Source organism: Pygocentrus nattereri, chromosome 3, assembly GCF_015220715.1.
Source record: "Pygocentrus nattereri isolate fPygNat1 chromosome 3, fPygNat1.pri, whole genome shotgun sequence".
Lineage (NCBI taxonomy): Eukaryota > Metazoa > Chordata > Actinopteri > Characiformes > Serrasalmidae > Pygocentrus > Pygocentrus nattereri.
The window spans coordinates 36,453,568-36,471,175 of record NC_051213.1 but is presented as its reverse complement, the minus strand read 5'-3'; the positions used below and the strand labels follow the sequence as shown (position 1 = coordinate 36,471,175).

Sequence of the window (17,608 nt, the reverse complement as noted above, 5' to 3'; positions counted from 1 at the left end):
CAAAAAGGAGGTCTGGCTAGACCTCACCAAGTTTTGACTTTCTCTTTCAGTGCACTCATCAGAGAGATCTCCAAATCACCAAAGGGCAGGTGTGGCTGCAGGTTTTCATTCCAAATAAGCAGAAACACACCAGATAGTACTAGTTTAACCATTTGGCCTTAGTCTTCAAACAGCTGATCATGTGTGTTCCTGATTTGCTGGAATAAAAACCCACTGCCACACTAGCCCTTTGCAGATGAGACCTTCAAGATCTGATTTGTGAGTTCACTGATAAGATGACTTTATGACCTGGCACAGTGTTCTCCATAGCAAACATTTAGCATTATTTTAAAAAATAAACCTCTAAACTGTTATTCATTTGTATTTACACACACAGACAAATACCTTGGCCGTGATCTGGAAGTCTTCATGCTCTTTCAGCAGTTCCTGTGTATGGTGGATGCTGGAGCCTGTGGAGGTGTGCGTAGAGAGGTAAAACTCACCAGTGTCATGGATCCACTCCAGAGCCTGCACACAAAGCAACAATGCTAATTCAATGCACAATATAAAGCACTCATCAAAAATTTAGACACATCTACTAGGTATGTGGCAGAATTCCATATTTAATTTACAATAAATATCTGAGCTTTTATCACTGCTTACAGTAGTTCTATTATATTGTTTTGAGAGAAATAAAATTACATGCACAAGATAATACATGTAGTGCCCTAAATGTCATAATTCAATAACAGCACTGAGATGGTGGGGATTTCTGTCTTTGAAGAAGAAAACTCATCTGATGTCCCTCATTTCGGGAATTCTGTTATTTTGACAACTGTAATGGACAACAGGCCACTGGTTTCCCCTCATTTTCTGGGCAGGGTGGTAGACCCTCTATCTAGTATACTTAATATGGAATAAGAGCACTGCGACTACAGGTGGGCAATGTGACAATACTTTATCAGTACTGTGACAAATTTTGCTATTGTGACAAACAATATGCTTTTCTAAGCATATCATGGATACTGTCAGCACTGTCAGAACACTGTTCAACTGCCCCACCCTGCCTCACATTTCTTTAAAAAATAGCACATTTGGTAATATTTAATTGTATTGTATCATAATATGTGAACCATGGAATGTTGTACTCAGAGTTTTGGATGACAGTTTTAAATGTAGCACTATCAGTGCGTTGTGTCTGGTAGCCATATTGCCCAACAATATGGCTTATGGTTATGCCTAACATATATGTTGAAAAACATTCATACAGATTTATACCCAGATATTAACTCCACAATTTATAATGTTCTTAGAAACAAATTTCAAGCTTCTAAGCAAAGTTCTAAGCTTAGAATTTACAATATCTCTAAGATAAGAAAAGGCACAAATTCAGTAACGAGTCCAAACTTTCGACTGCCACCACATATCTGTGAAAATGCGCATGTATGCGAGTGAGAGCCAGCGAGAGATGCACTTGTGTGTCCACAAGAGGGAGTAAGAGCTCTTCAGACTCTCAGCCTACACACCTTCTTTGTTTTAATTTCACACGTGATAGCAGGCTGATGTGGATTGTAAGGAAAAGGTCTGTTTAGGTCTGTTCCTGAATGGGTTGTTATGGAGTATCGTAAGCAGACTGAAACTTTAACCACATAAACAGGCTGAGTGGAGCGAGCCCCTGCACTATAATTACGCAGGGTTTAAGAACAGGGTCAGTAATTGTAGCTGTGGAGAGATGATTCTCATGTTGAACATACCCTGCAGCTCTAGCTCTCACTGCATCTACACGGTCTCTAAACACTACCATTCCATCCACCACCTGCAGCTTCATAAACACTCACACAGCCAAATATGCTCACTGCCCACTTTAGTAGAAACTCCTAGTTTGTGGCTCCACCTTGATGGTTACAGTTAGGCACTGTAGATGATCTGTTGATGCATGTTTTGTGTTAACCATCCTCAGTTTCTGAGGACATTTCACAAGTCAGTATCACCCACACAATATCTGATCAACAGTACTGTGGAAAAGTCAGAGACCAACCTTCATGTATTTCATTTAAAGTCACAAAAACCCTCAACACCAAGTTATTAATTTAGCATAGATATTTCTGAGGAGAACAGTTTTAAGACAATCCATTTGCTTAAGGAAGAGGAAAAACACAAAAGAAAATAAGAGAAAAAACATGAGCTTCCAAAACCTCAAAAATCTAAAGATCAAGTTCAACATAATTTAAAAAAATTATAAAACAAACATTATAAAACAAAAAAATTAAACAAAAACGTTGTGTTCTCAAAACAATGGATTGGCCAGGCCAGACTTCTGATGTGGAGTTAATTCCAAAAGAGTCGAATCTCTGACTCTGACACGCGTGGGACTTTTTCTTAGGAATTTTTTCAAGAACAAATTTAAGAAAAAAAACATAGGTAGACACTGTTGAATGAGGCTGAATGAGGTTGAATGATTGTTCTGGAGTGAAAACATAATATTTACACACGATTAACTGGTAAATACTGTTATTTTGTCCTGGTTAACTTCTTTTATAAAACAGTGTCTATTTAAGCAATTTTCTCAGTATGCTGCTCTGGAGTTTCATCTTGTTGATAGCCACAGTTGCTCTCCTCTGACTTCCTTCGGCATGGCTGCTCTGTAAGTTGTTGGCTGTATTTGTTTCTTTTCATCATTATTAAATTATTACCTTTTATAAGCTTGTGATCAATGATTTACACCAGCTTCCATCTGTGGCAAATGCAGCAGAAGTGGAGTACTAATGCACTCAAGTTAATGTGTCACCCAGCCAAAGTTTTTAACTTATATTGATCATATCACAGTGATCTTTGACAGCTCTAAAAAGAGGGTAAACAACATTTAGGACACGTCAATTTTCACAGTGAATCTGTGGTTCTGGTACTGTTTTGGTTAAAATCAAGTGGAGTTGTGCCTCAATAATGCAGACTTCAACATCACTGAACGTGATCATTTGGACTCTGAGAAGCAGGAAGTGCAACCAGCTTCTAAGACTGAAGTTTAGAGGTGTAGAAAAATAACCCTCCAGAAAAACTAAAAGCAGAGAAAGCAAAGAAAGAAAGAAAGTTGTAATAAAGACAAAATGTGTACACACTATATGTTGAAACATCTGATATTACATTTAGTTGTTCAGTGTCTTGTGTAATTTTCTCTTAAAATGTTTTTTTTTTTTTTTTTTTTTTTCTACTGATGCTGAAAATTTTACTTTTATTTTTTGGCAGTTTTGACTGCAAATGAAAGAAATGAAGGGTAGTCTTCGATTTTGTGCCACTGCTTGGCACAAGCCCCCAAACACTACGTCCCAGTTGCCTTGCCTGCACATCTGGTGGCTACACCAATTTCTACAGCCATTCTATATTCAGAAACTGACGAATGATGAACAGGGTACAGACTGGTCAAACTGTGCATGTCAACAGATGGGCTACAGTCTGTAAGTACAGTCTGTATCTTTATGGAGGGCCTATACTAAGTGGACAGTGAGTGTATGAAAAATTGACTAAACTTTCTGACTCTGAGGCTTTGCAGCTCTCTTCTTTGACTACATACATCTCCATAAAGGAAGGTAACACTCACACCACAATCATAAAGCATAAGAGGCTGGTGATCCTGAAAGACTCCCTGGACTTTATTATAACAGTCTAGAAACCACTGCATGCCCAAGCTGACATGCGTCCATGCTGCTGGACGACAGAAATAGCTGCTGCGGCCTGAAGCTGTTTCAAACCAAACACAAATGAATGCAGGCGGCTCATGTGGACTTTGTGTTAAGTTTCGGTGCTGTGTCCAGACGGTCCAGTTACATGGACTAGAACGCTGTACCTACCTGCAAGCTATGATGCTGCGATGGTGTATGTAGGATTCTCTTGTTGGTCTCTACCCTATAAGGTACTGTACAAATTCAACTTACTGTATTTTAAGGAGAACTGTGTTAAAGAACGTAGTCTTTGCATTTATGAAGAACAGGAGAATAAATGTATGCAAAAGTTTGGAACCATAAGTGGAAAATTTAGGATCACTGTTCACAGTAAAACAACAGAAAAACTTCAGCTCAATTTATGAAATCATCAGATTATGATGAAAAAAATTTTTTTTAGATTATAAAAAAATTTCAACTACTTAATAGGAAGCTGTGAAAAATGAAGAATTATAGCTGTGTTAAGAAAGAAGAACAGAGCAGTAGATGATTCTGTAATAGGTGAAAAGGTTGTATAACATTGATAACAGTGCTAAAATAAAATTAATATCAAGAATGCCTTGTATTTAAAAAGTAGTGAATTAATGTTGAGCCAGGTAACTTACCAAGAAATGACTACCAGTGGATAAAATTACAGTATATTATTTCTCATTTAAAAACTTCAAAAAGATAAAATACAAAACGTATAATACAAATTTAAAATACATTCTCCTGCCTAACTTGCACTATTTTAATCTACAATGTATGTTATTGTTGAATAATAGTAATGATTAATATCACTAGTGATACTTGTCATATTGCTTTTTGAACATTAGTATATGTAAATCGCACTGAAAAACTACCAGAGATGGAACTACATCACTTTTTTCCTTGATACCAATATAGAATGTGTGAATGGACGGACGGGTGGATCCCAAGGGAAATTCCATGAATTTAAACTAAATTTTATATCAATACTGAAATGCTGACTTTACTGATATCAGTCTGATAACTGGCTTTAAAAACTATCAAGTTTTAAAATAAGCTGGTTTTATTTGAAGTACTTCACTTAAGATGCCATCTAAACATGTAAAGCATTTTCACACATCCAACACAATTTTAACTTCCACATGCGTGGAAAAATGTCTTGTTCTCATGTTAACATTTGGCCACATGTGACTTTAGGTAGCTTTATGTTTTGTTACATGTTTAGGATACACACACTCTTTATAGTCTTTATAGTCTAGAGTCTTTCTATATTAAGTTTCTTTATTAAGGATTTCTTTTAGGTTTGATATATTAAACAAGCAATGTTGCTTTAGTTGCATTAAAACTCAAGGTCAATATTTCTGGCAGTAAGTAATAGGTAACTAAAAAAAAGCAATAATAATCTATTTGCATCGACACATAGAATGAATAATTGTACTTTATTTTGTTCTGGAAAAAGTCAGGTTAGCGTATAATTATCTTCTTTCTAACACTGTAACTAGCTTTTTGCTACTTCACTATGTCAGATCTTGTTATCTCAAGTGTGTCTGAGACCACCATCTCCTTAAGCAGGCTCTTCTGCATGTTTCTCTGTTGGTGCTTCTGCTATGCACCAAAAGTCACTAGTTACCATATAATGTAAGTTAAGTTGTGCATGTACACAAAAAATATCACAACCTTTTTTCTAAAGTGGTGAAAGTTAAGGTAACACACAGTACAGTACACTATAGAGTACAGTATAGTGGAAGGGTGAGTGCATGTGTGTCCATGTGTGCGCCGCTGCTGACCTGTTTAGCACTGCGTTCAAACACAACATACTGCTGGCACTGGTCAAGCCTCCTCTTCCTCATGGTCCAGAAGTGTAGGACTCTGTTCTCCCTCTGCAGCAGCTCGTTCAGAATATCTACACACAAAAAACACTCAGTAATTTACATTATTTTAATTTTATACCTGGCGTGCAATACCATGCAAAAGTCAGAAAGCACCCTTTATTTACTCTATTTCCAGTCAAAGGGCCATTTTTAGCATTAGGAGGAAAAAAGCAGAAAATCAGAGAGAAGCCACAACAACTAAATATAACATCTAATTATTCAATGGGTCCACTCTTCAGTTTTTCAAAAAAATATGCAGATATACTTTTCCACACCTCCAAAGTTCAGTTTTGAGAAGTTTGTTGGATTTCCTGTTCTCAAGATCCCAGTAATCCCAAAAACATTCAGTGATGTTGAGGGGTGGTCAGTCCATTGTTCTGAGAACATCAGCAGCTTCTTTGCTAATTTTTTTTTTTTTTTTTATTTGAAATGTTCTATTCTCAGTAGCAGCTGCTTGACACATCCTTCCAGACTCACAGTGTTCAGTTGTCTTCTCACAGTGGAAGGATAGACAGAAACACCTATGGATTTTTTTCCGATCTGAAGCAAGAGTGGAGCTTGATTTTCTCCTCTCTCTCAAAGATGAAAGCTTTAAGGGCTGTTTAACTGATGGGGACAGTTTTGGTGTCTACCAGGTCTTGCACGATTGTTAGAAGCCCCATTTTCTCTGTATCTTTTCATTTATTTTTAACTCTATTTTTTTTCAAACTCCTGTTTTTCCACCTATTTTCCTTTGACTATCTCCTTCCTTTGTGAATTATCTTATATCTAATCTGATATCTCCTGAAAAAGAATAACATGGCCAAAATGAAGGGTGGTCTCTGATTTTTGCATAATGCTGTACGCTGTGTAAGAGTTTAAGTATGCTGTTTGTTCTGAAATGCACTTGGTTTATCCCGTGTTTGTAAAAGTTCTCACTCTTGACTTGCTGTTCAGGAGCTTTGATTTGGGCCAGCATTCCAGGCATGTTCACGCTGTTCCTGTGCAGGTACTTTAGGAAGACATCGGCATTGCGTCGGGCTAATGTGCATGCCTGACAGAAAACAAGAGAGGATTAAGGCTTCCAGACACACACACACAAAACGTTTGCAGAAATGTCCTAAAACAGCAACAAAGGGGCTAACATCTGTAATTAACTGTTTGCAAAATTCTGAGAAAGTCCTGCTTCCCTTAGCTACTGTTGCTATTCTGTTCAGTGCACAAAGGACATTTCGAAGCATACAGATAAATATATTTTAAAATGTTACTATTCAAGATGCTCAGAGTAGACACACGTTCAATAATTGACAAAATATGCATGCAGTTCAATTTGCAGTAAATAAATATTGGATTCAAGAAACTATGTTTACATTAATAAAACCAGGGAAACACTTAGTCACTCAACATTATAGTTAGAGGGCTAGAAAATACAGCAAACTACAATAAGTTTAGTTCACTTAAGAGTCTCATTAGTTAAAACATTAAACCGTGACTGTGCTCTTCCATACAGTTAAATCTGAAACCTTTTTAGCTTAAGCAATGAAATAAAAATTTCAATACCATACAGATAATCAAGACAAGATCTTCCCCAGTTCACCATTTATTAGTGTACTAATGCTGACCAATTTGCTACCAATGCCATTCCCACTGCACGTTTGTTCTGACAAGTTTTGTTGGAGTTTTTCTTGTGCTAAAGGGAAGCAGTAGTGCTTACACATGGCTGTAAATGTCTGAGAGACGTGTCGACCACTGTTTTGAAAGTGATCATTTTTTTGATCTGTTATTGCAAAGTCATGCTCACTTAGCTGATGTAACACCTCAGAGTGACTTCAGTTTATTGAATACACCAAAAACTGCCCAATGTGAAACATTTACAGTAAATTAGGGGAACATGGCTTTTTGTGTTGTTCCACTACTAATGATTTTACTAATGAACAAATTCTATTTCAATCAATTAAAAAATTACAATCTTTTTAAATGTCTGGTTTTGGCTGTATGTGATGTGTGATGTGCCTTTGCAGTACCTTGAGGAAAGCCTCTTTCTGTTCCAGGTGTTTGCTGATCATTGGAGTGACGTGGTCAGTCTCTGAGTTTGGCCCAAGCTTGTCACTGCCACCACACCAGTCCTCTTCTCTCTTATACTCCTGCTCCAGACTCTCCAACACACTGCACACCTGCAACACACACACACACGTTCTCCAGCTTATACAGCTCATCCAGAATCTCCAGCACATCAAGGACTCACACACACAACTAGATCAACACAAACACACGCCGTCTGGCTTTTTCTGCAACTTTTGCCTGGCAGCTTGCAGTCAGTTACTGTCCTGACCTGTTCAGATGTTTTGTAGAAGGCCACAGAGGCGTTGACCAGCTTCAGTCTGTCCTCCATCTTCAGCATGAGCTGCTGCCAGTGAGATGCCACTTTCTCAGCGCAGTCCCGGATCATATCCATATCATAATGATTAGCCTGAAGCAGAGCCTCTGCCTTCTGCTGCACCTGCAGAGCACTCTGATGAGTCTTCTACCGAGACAGAGGAAGGGAATAGGATAAGAGAAAGAGAAAGCGGATGAAAGGGAGAGAAAGGAAAGGAGAAAGTGAAAGGCTTATGTCATTAAAGCAGGGGAATTCTGGTGGACCTATATCAGTTTGATGATTTTCCTGATGAAAGCAGGAAAAGGTGTTATCCTTAACTATCAGCTCATACTGAGAACCAATACTAACGCTGTTTAACTAACTAGCTTAAAAGTCAGGATATTAATTGAAATCCACATTTTACAAATGTTATTTTGATGTTTTGTGTCAACAATAAAACATACTAAACTACATCATTAGTATTATATAATTATATATATTAAGAATTTAATAACTCAAGTACATGAAAACTATTTTTATTGTGTAAAATAGTTAAAAACTGAAAAAATATATAGGTAAGCCTGTTGTTTGTACACATAAGCACGTAGCGGTTTCTCTGGCTCTGCTAAATGTAGCGTCCCGCTGAATTGCGTTTACATATCCAAGCGTCAGACTCTGCTGGAGTAAATATTACAGTCAGGCAAACTAACAGCAGCAGTGTGTTTCAGCAGATTTTGTGGCTTGATCGAAGCTTCAGGCTACTAGACCCCACTCCTGTGTGATTCAGCTGACCATCACAGGCGCACCGCAGGCAAGACGAGTGGAGGCACTAGCCTGGCAAGTAGGCTGCTGTGATAAACCTCATAGCCCTCATTCCTCTAAGAGATCAGTAGTTCCTTTCATATATGTCTCGGCATGTCTGTCTGACATCTCTTCGTGGATGGCAGCTCATCACTTGAAGCTAAATCCTAGCAAGACTGAGCTGCTATTCATCCCTGCACCTTGTTCCGTCTGTAGAGGCATGAAGTCTTGGTGTGATTCTGGATGGCCAGTTATTGTTCTCGGCTCACATCGCGAACCTAACTTGGTCATGCAGATTTCTCCTGTACAACATCCTGAGGATCTGACCCTTTCTCACTCGAGAAGCCACCCAGGTGCTAGTTCAGTCACTTGGCATCTCAAGGCTTAACTACTGCAACTCGCTCTTGGCTGGTCTTCCTATGCAGGCCATCAAGCCTCTGAAACTCATCCAGAATGCAGCAGCACGGCTCGTCTTCAATCTTCCTAAGTTCAGTCACGTCATCCCACTGCTGCGCTCCCTTCAGTGGCTTCCTGTAGCTGCATGCATCAGATTTAAACTAGATTGGTAACTAGTAAAGATACTTTCTCTAGATGGACAAAGAACTTTTTGTAAGTCGCTCTGGATAAGAGGCCCTCGATAACAACCTGGACTAACATTAAATAACTTGTTAAGTTCTGTCTACAAGCACACATGCACAGGTCACTCAGCTGTGCACGTGTGCGCTAGAAATAGCTCTATGGTATCAGTCATAGGTATCAGTATCTCCATCACCAATAGCAATACTGTCTTTACGATACATTATTGGTACAACCTTAGCTGAAAGCTTATTGTATTTAACTTGTTAAATAAAGTTGAACGCAGTGGTGAAACAAACTCAGTGTTGATTTTTCAGAAAACCATGGATGCCAAACTTCTTCCTGTTGAACTCCAGATAAACCCAGTCCTCCTGCCTTTTTCCACATTAAATAAACAAACAATCTACACTGTTAAAGTTCTCATCATCAATTCTCGCCAACACAATGGTCACTATGCCAACTTCTGCAGCCACGTACTGCTGTGAGGAGCGGAATGATGTTTTTTCAAGGAAAACGTGAACACTGCATAAACAGGTTATGAGTACATTGACTGATGACTGAGACATTGTTTTATGATTGTATACAATAAAAATTTGGCCTAAAACTTATTTTTTATCTATTTCATGGAAGACAATTACAAGCCGGACATGGTAAGCAAGTCTGAAAAATATGGAGTGAAAAGTGAAACTGCCATTATTTAACCACATTATGCCACATTAACAGTGCTGCTGTACATGTACCATAAACGGAGACCATCCACAGCTTGTCTGCCTTGTGGATGTTCCTGTTATTGAGATTGTGTGGATGTAGGAGAAAAGAAATGTGTTTAGAGCACCTCAATGGCATGTTGGAACTGCTCATGCTCTCTCTGAAGTTGTTCAGCCTCCTGGAGTGAACTAGCGGTGATCAGACCAGCGTTCAGCATGGACTCTCCATTACGAATCCAGCCCAGCACCTGCAATACATACATACAGACATAGTGTTGGCCAGAATACTTGGTTGAATACACAGTCCTAAAAGTATACAGCAACATACTCCACTACAATACATACAAAATGAACATAAGAAGAATACATTTTGAAGAAATACTGATAAAGTACATGTGAAAAACTCACATTGCCATTTGTATTTCATTCACACTGTTCCTCGTTGATATTGACTGTCAGTTTTCTTTATGTAATTCTTCTGGTAATACATTTCATGAAAAATGTATTTATTTAAAAGAAGTTATAAAATTCTCAACATTATTTTTGTCTCTCATTTTCTGCTTCAGTTCACTGCTGCTCCCATAATCCTACTGTCATCCCGTGAACTAAACAAACAGTTCACTATATACCAATGGTGTGTATTAAATTTGCTATGAAACAGTGTAGAAAGTCCAGTACAACACAAACACTAACCTTATCACTCATTAACATGTTTACTACTGAAGAGAATGTTCAGTTCCATCATCCTTTAAAAAGTTTAGTAACACTGAGATCAATAACTGGTCATATTGATTTATCAGTCTATTCAGGCTTTAGCAGAGCTCTGTAACACAGATCAATAACTGATCATCACAGTGATTTATCAGTCTACTCAGGCTTTAGCAGAGCTCAGTAACACTGAGATTAATAACTGATCATCACATTGATTTATCAGTCTACTCAGGCTTTAGCAGAGCTCAGTAACACTGAGATTAATAACTGATCATCACATTGATTTATCAGTCTACTCAGGCTTTAGCAGAGCTCAGTAACACAGATCAATAACTGATCATCACAGTGATTTATCAGTCTACTCAGGCTTTAGCAGAGCTCAGTAACACTGAGATTAATAACTGATCATCACATTGATTTATCAGTCTACTCAGGCTTTAGCAGAGCTCAGTAACACTGAGATTAATAACTGATCATCACATTGATTTATCAGTCTACTCAGGCTTTAGCAGGAACTTCAGTGTTTTTTAAAGAAGCTGTTCTTTAGAGTACGTCTTTACACACTATGCAAACAAGCGCTGATGGTGTTTCTTTTAAAGATAGTATATATTTTCTTAAATATAATGGGTAATGATGTCTCAATGAATGCATTTACTGTCACATTTTATTTGCATAACATGATCGTGAAATCTTACAACTGTGGAAAATGACCTTAAATAATTGCAGGCATCTCAAATAATTGTGATTGGACACTTATGTAATAATTGTGACAGGCCTACAGGTAAGCATTCTAAAATGTATTCACCTTAAAATTTAAGTAACTGTATTCTGAATACCGCCTTTCTAAAACCTAACTTGGGCTGAATACAATACTTAATTTCTCTGTTCTGAATATGTATTCCAAACTCCTGTATTCCATTACATCCCAACCCTGTACAGGCACAGCTGAAGCAGATGAGAATAAAACAACAAACATAACAGCTGAATTAGAGACAACAATATCCATAAAAAAGGCACATACACATGAGATTTGCTGCTGTAAAGATGTTGCAGAGTGCAGTGTAGACAGCTGTGAAAGGCAGTGAGGTGCAGAAGAGGGCAGTAAAGGGCAATCAAGGGTCAGTACAACAGCGTCTGTTCAGCACAGAGATGTTCTCTGACGGGGCCCACAGTGATATTCCACACCGTCTCCTCACACTCTCTGACTCACCCCACACACAGCTGTTTCAGCACTGACACACCGATTCTGACAGAACACAAAAACAAGGTGCAATCTACACCGGCATTCACCCCGCTGTCTCCACCTGCTCACAACACACTGCAGCAAACGCCCATCTCATAAAAATCAGCCTGAGAGCACTCATGAAGTCATACACTTCATTGATGAGCTCTCATGAGTCCATTTTCTACATTTTTAGTTAACTTCATGTCTCTTTACTCAGGCTACTTATGTTTGAGTAGTTTTATGTACCAAACACAGTCATAATTTATTTTTACATGTTTTTACATTTTCTAATCTTTATCTAATAGTATCCCTTAGAATTAAATAGGCTGTTTTCTTACTGTACCTTTAAGACTATATGTAATGATCTGTTCCGAATGCCTTGTTTTCTGCCTCACTCAAAAAGCACATCAGGCTAGAGTGTGCACTAACAACACTCCTCATCATGTCACTGCAAATAGGGGGACTAAACTGCTGTAGAAAGAACAGCTGGTGATATGTAAATGTGCAATATCACCCAAAAGGAAATTAACTAGGCCCAACAAATAACCTCTGGGCTGAATTCGGGCTGATTTTTCACATTAAATATCTGCTTTTGAGTGAGAGCCTTGTTTCCTAATGAGTTTTTTTTTTTTTGAACGAATATGCCAATGTAAATTTTGTGCACTCTCACGCACTTTCTCTCTCGCTCATTGTTTCACCCTCTCTATTGTTCTCTTTCCCCCTCTTTAATAACATTACAGCCTATAACTCTATTCCAAACAGCTCATTAGTTTAAGGAGTGGGTGAATGTGCCCACGAATGAAAACTGAAAGTTACACAAGACATCAGTCGGAGTCACACCTCTGATGATAAGAGGGATGTGTTGGGTTGGTTGAAAGGACACAGCGAATCTCTCCCTCTGCATCTCAAGTGTAAGTTTGCCTCAAGTGTATTGAGCATTTCTGCAGTAGAGTGAGGAACTTCATCGCAGTGGGAGAGTGGATGGTGTTTTCTGATAATAAGCACCACTGGTGTGCTACAGATTAACATCATGCCAATTTACCAGCCATGACATTCTCTGTCGCTCAGCTCATGTGCATAGTAGCAAAGCAAAGCACTGTAAAACCATCGTCAAATATATGACAAGTAAGTATTGTTTTGCCTCATCCTAACGGGAGTTACAACAGAACATTCAAGGCCTCTTTCGAGTGAATCTCCCTGTAGATTTTGACTGGGCTGTTTATATTCTCACTCTACCTTTAATCTCAGTTTACATGCACACGACAAGTAATCAGATCCAAATGCATGCGTTGAGAACCACTCAGTGTAGATGTTACCATGACAGCGAGCATCAAGTGATGCTACCATCGCCACTTCTTCTCCTCCACAGGCCAGTTTCTGCTCCCGCCATGTTAAACATAATAAACTTTCGCAATGAAGTGAACGCCCATGCGCAGAACGTACTCACACTCTCTGATTGCGAATGTAATCAGATTATTCTTCTATTTAATGGATTATTTACAGGATTACCCAGCTCATTCAATCGGATAGAAATTGTATTCTGAATGGTCTGGTCTGGTCTATTCTGACTGAGGTGTTTACATGGACGTATTCTATTCCGATTGAGCTATTAGTCGGATCAATAACGGATTATCAGCCTGCATGTAAACGTGGCTACTGAAAAGAGCCCCTCACTGGTTCCAGGCATGTCAGGCCTTAAAGTTGCAGGTATGGATGGGATTCAGGGTTCACTTTCATGCCTGTGCAGACCTCTACATTACAACCATGATGAACTCAAAATGGGGTCCTTTTGCCGTTTAGTTTTCATACATGGATGACGGGAGTACAAGCATAGATTAAAAAGTGAACTGCGTGTTGAGGTACTTTAACATGTTTTCATATTATTTAAATCTCTTATAAAAAAAAAAAAAAAAAAAAAAAGGAAAACCTGGTTTTCCAAGATATGGGCCATATAAAATCAATCCTTATCCTTCTGTAAATGCTGTCCTCCCCACATCAGTCCAGAGAACAAAATAAAGAAAGAAATAAATAAACGGCAAGGCCAAATGAGATTAGCGGCTGGCCAGCCCTCCTGCCCTACTTTCCTCTCCCAATTTGATGCTGCAGGATTGCTCCAGTTTCCCCACACAGAAGCACAGCTTTAGCAACCCTCACGTGAGGCTGACTAACACGCGCCGCACTCAAGTTGATCATAAATATGGCAAAATTACTTAGTCAACTTTTATGACAATGAAAATCAGTTTGCTTCTTTTGCACTAATTAACTAACCTAATACAAATAAATAGCAACTCGACCAGCCCTATAATGCTATAAACCCGCATTACATGGTAATTCACTTCAGCTAAGTTGTCAAACAGCTTCAGCTTTTTAGATATTCAGCATCAGCTTAGGATGCGTTCCCTTGCTATGAGTCAGCAGCAAGTAATTCCCACCAGTCTCTCATTATTACCGCCTCTTACTGTCACCTCTGTTGCATAACTGTGCTTGTCTGAAAGTGAACCTCACAGCAGAGCGGGGAGGCTGTTCCTCATACGAGTCAAAGCAGACATGGTCTGATGCAGTTTCAGGAACTTGCGTGGTGGTTTAGACAAGCAGTTTGCTTGGTGCCAACGAGTGGCTATAAAACCTTATATTTCTCTTTAGCTACATCAACATAATAGCTGCAGAGCAAAGCTAAAGAAACAGTCATGCTACTTCACTGTACATTAGATTTTTGATTATTCCTTTGGAGTGTCTTGAGAGAAGAAATTCTGAATGTGAATTTCATATTTCCAGTAAGTCAGTTAATGCTACAAAACACATAAGCTAAAGGTAGCATAAAAATGGGTAGATTTGATATTAAAATCTCAGAAGAAAATATTTTATATTTATTTTTAGATACTGCCCAGGCCTAAACAACATTCCTTATCACTACAACATGAATGAGGCTGTGATATGTAAATTTGTTTATGGTTGTGACATCACTACCATGTATTGCTTTAAACTTCAAACATCAAAAAATAATCTGTATTCTGGGTCTTGGCTGTAGATCAAATGAGGAAAAAGTCAAAGCATTAAGGCTCCAAATTGAAGGAAAGTATCTACTGCAACTTTTCTAATCAATATTGTGACTGTGATTTAAACTGATTTTTTTTTTTTAAATAAATATCACAAGGCATGTTTTTATGGCCAACAAAGTAGCACATTTACTTTCCCCAGGTGATTTAGGTGTTTGTTTTTTTCTAAGTCATATATAGGTGGCTCACAAGCTAGGCTACATATTCCAAACTTCAAACTTAAGACAACTTTGTTGCTAACTTAGGCTATAATTAAATGCATGCTTGTGATATAAAAACAAAATCTTTTTGCCCTACAAGAGTCTATTCTAAGAGTTTGTAAAGATCTTGGCAAAAGCCCAGAATCTACAGCAAGAGCATTTATTCTTACCATGCAACCAAACAGAAGCTGAAGCTTTATTTCACAATGATCACCTCAGAGTCAATATCTGTCTCATGTTGTTCCATATAAGTTCAGCTCAAAGCAGACTTAGAAGACTGCTACTGACTTGCACCCTGTTCACTGCCAGTACAGGCAGTACATGCAGCATCTGTTCCTACAACCCATCTTTTAAGTTCAAAGATGAATCCTTAAAAGGGTCGCTGTAATGGATTACTGCGGCTTTGACAGTGTGTGTGGGTTTACCTGATGAAGTGTGTACTGATCTGTGAAGTGAATATGTGTGCGCTTCTTTGACCTCCGCCCAAAAGTTGCAGCAACCAGTTCCAGGTGACAGCAGTACTGAGAAATATGTATTTATGTGCACGCTGCATGTTGCAGGATTAAAGGCCCATATAAGCTTATAACATTTGGGTGGTTTTATGTACCAAAACAAGTCTTCCACTTCATAACACTTCATCTTCCACCCCATCTTCAACACTCAGACCTAAACAGGATGTTTTGATTACTGTTTCTTTAATACTGATATATTGTGCCCTCCAGGCTAAAACACTCCTTATAACTTCAGTACGAATGGGCAGAGCTAAACTGATGCATGATGTATGCTGAATCGGCAGATGGATGTAAATATGTTTGGTTTTCATGACAAAATCAGTGTATTCAAGGCTGACTTTGCAGCTTAGTTTCCATGCTGTGACTTTATATGGAGTAAGGAGTGAATGGTACACTTTGAAATTTTAGATGAAAGTTTACATCAAACTCTTTATTTTGCTTTCCATTATATGTGCCCTTAGACTCTGAGTGAGTCTCGCCTCCTGTTCATGACATTCCAATATCACAAACATCAGAAACCCAGTAAACAGTGCTTACTGCAATAGCAAAGGCTTACACCAAAATAAGACTCTGAAATTTGATATCTCCCAAACTGAAGCCCTGTATCAGTGGAGACCACCGTAAATGGTGCAACACTTACACTTTGGCCCCTGAGGAGAATTTGAATGTCTATGTTGGATGGTTACTTGAATGGTTGATTAGCCAAGCTGTTTGAAATGGCCTGCAGAGGGAGCAAGCTTGAGCTGAAACAACTGAAGAGAACTCGTAATAATCTCGTTTGTGAACACTTCGGCTTCCCACTCAAGTACGATATCTACATGCAAAGGGTGGTAGACTGGATGGTGACAGTGGGCTGACACTAGTACTGTAGTACTGGGGCTAATACGTCAATTATGCTAACTCAACTGGAGTGAGGTAAAAATGTGAGTCTCAGCAGCTGCTGCTCCACACAGGATTCGAGCAGCCACTAAGTGCTGATTCTGAATGAGCGAAACAAATAATTCCAGAGGACTGTTTACAGTTTCCAATAGCTGCTCAGTTGTAGAGTAAGAAAATGCAGTTACACTCATTTCAGCCAGAAGGCAAGAGAAACACTTAGATAATGTGTAAATTATGTCAGCATTTTTTTCCAATTCTGTATCAAAAACATCAGATTTGATGCAAAAACAGCAATACGTATTGTATCATGAAATCTGTGTGTGATAGGACCTCTGCTAGCAAATGTACCATCTTTAAACACAAAAGAAGCATCCATGGTGAGTGTAATTCACTGTATAGTCTTCATATAAACATATATTTATGCATCAGCTGAACAGAAATTTGCAGGTTTGGGTGAATTACCTGTTTGACTTCAGCCTGCAGGTGGCGCAGCTGTACACATTGCTCCAGGTGACGGCGGTGTTGCTCAGCAGCCGCATCCAGCTCCTGCTGCTTCTCACGCAGGAAGTCCAGCAAGTCCTGCACTCGAGTGGCCATGTCCACATCCCGGTCACACAACAACTCCACACCTGGGGAGAAAGTGAGAAATTACAAGTTACATTTTAAGGATTAAGGATAGAAAAAATCTGAATTCAGGGGTTTTGACCACACATCTTGTAGCTCCAACTTGCTGGTGTACAGTTAGCTCATCTTTGATGCACAATTTCATCAATGGTAAGTTTCTGACCACAGAGCTGCTCTTTTCGGGCAGTGGATGACTCTCAACCTAGCAACGACACTGAGGTGTGCAAAGACTCCAGTAACACCACTGTGGCTGATACACTCATACCTGCACCACACGTACTGCCATCATTACCACTTACTGACTAAAGCTTGTTGCCACCAATTGGCATGATGTCATTTGCAGCTAATTGGGGGCTGATCATTTTCATTTAGCAACATTAGCTATTTTGACTGTACTGCTTCTTTAAAGGGTCCACAGCATGGAAAACATATTTTTCCTCACTTACTTT

General features: G+C 38.8%; 1 protein-coding gene across 7 annotated transcripts in view; it reads right to left on the bottom strand.

Annotated features, from left to right (window-relative positions):
* triob (trio Rho guanine nucleotide exchange factor b) overlaps positions 1 to 17,608 on the bottom strand; it is a 195,610-nt gene that overhangs the window by 67,634 nt on the left and 110,368 nt on the right. For all 7 annotated transcript variants that reach the window (XM_017700847.2, XM_017700848.2, XM_017700849.2 and 4 more), the window contains 7 exons: positions 16,998 to 17,164; positions 10,081 to 10,200; positions 7,845 to 8,036; positions 7,537 to 7,686; positions 6,452 to 6,566; positions 5,450 to 5,565; positions 385 to 507 (listed from right to left, as the gene is read on the bottom strand). In XM_017700847.2, the coding sequence (XP_017556336.1) occupies positions 385 to 507; positions 5,450 to 5,565; positions 6,452 to 6,566; positions 7,537 to 7,686; positions 7,845 to 8,036; positions 10,081 to 10,200; positions 16,998 to 17,164 (983 nt within the window). The remainder of the gene's footprint in view (positions 1 to 384; positions 508 to 5,449; positions 5,566 to 6,451; positions 6,567 to 7,536; positions 7,687 to 7,844; positions 8,037 to 10,080; positions 10,201 to 16,997; positions 17,165 to 17,608) is intronic.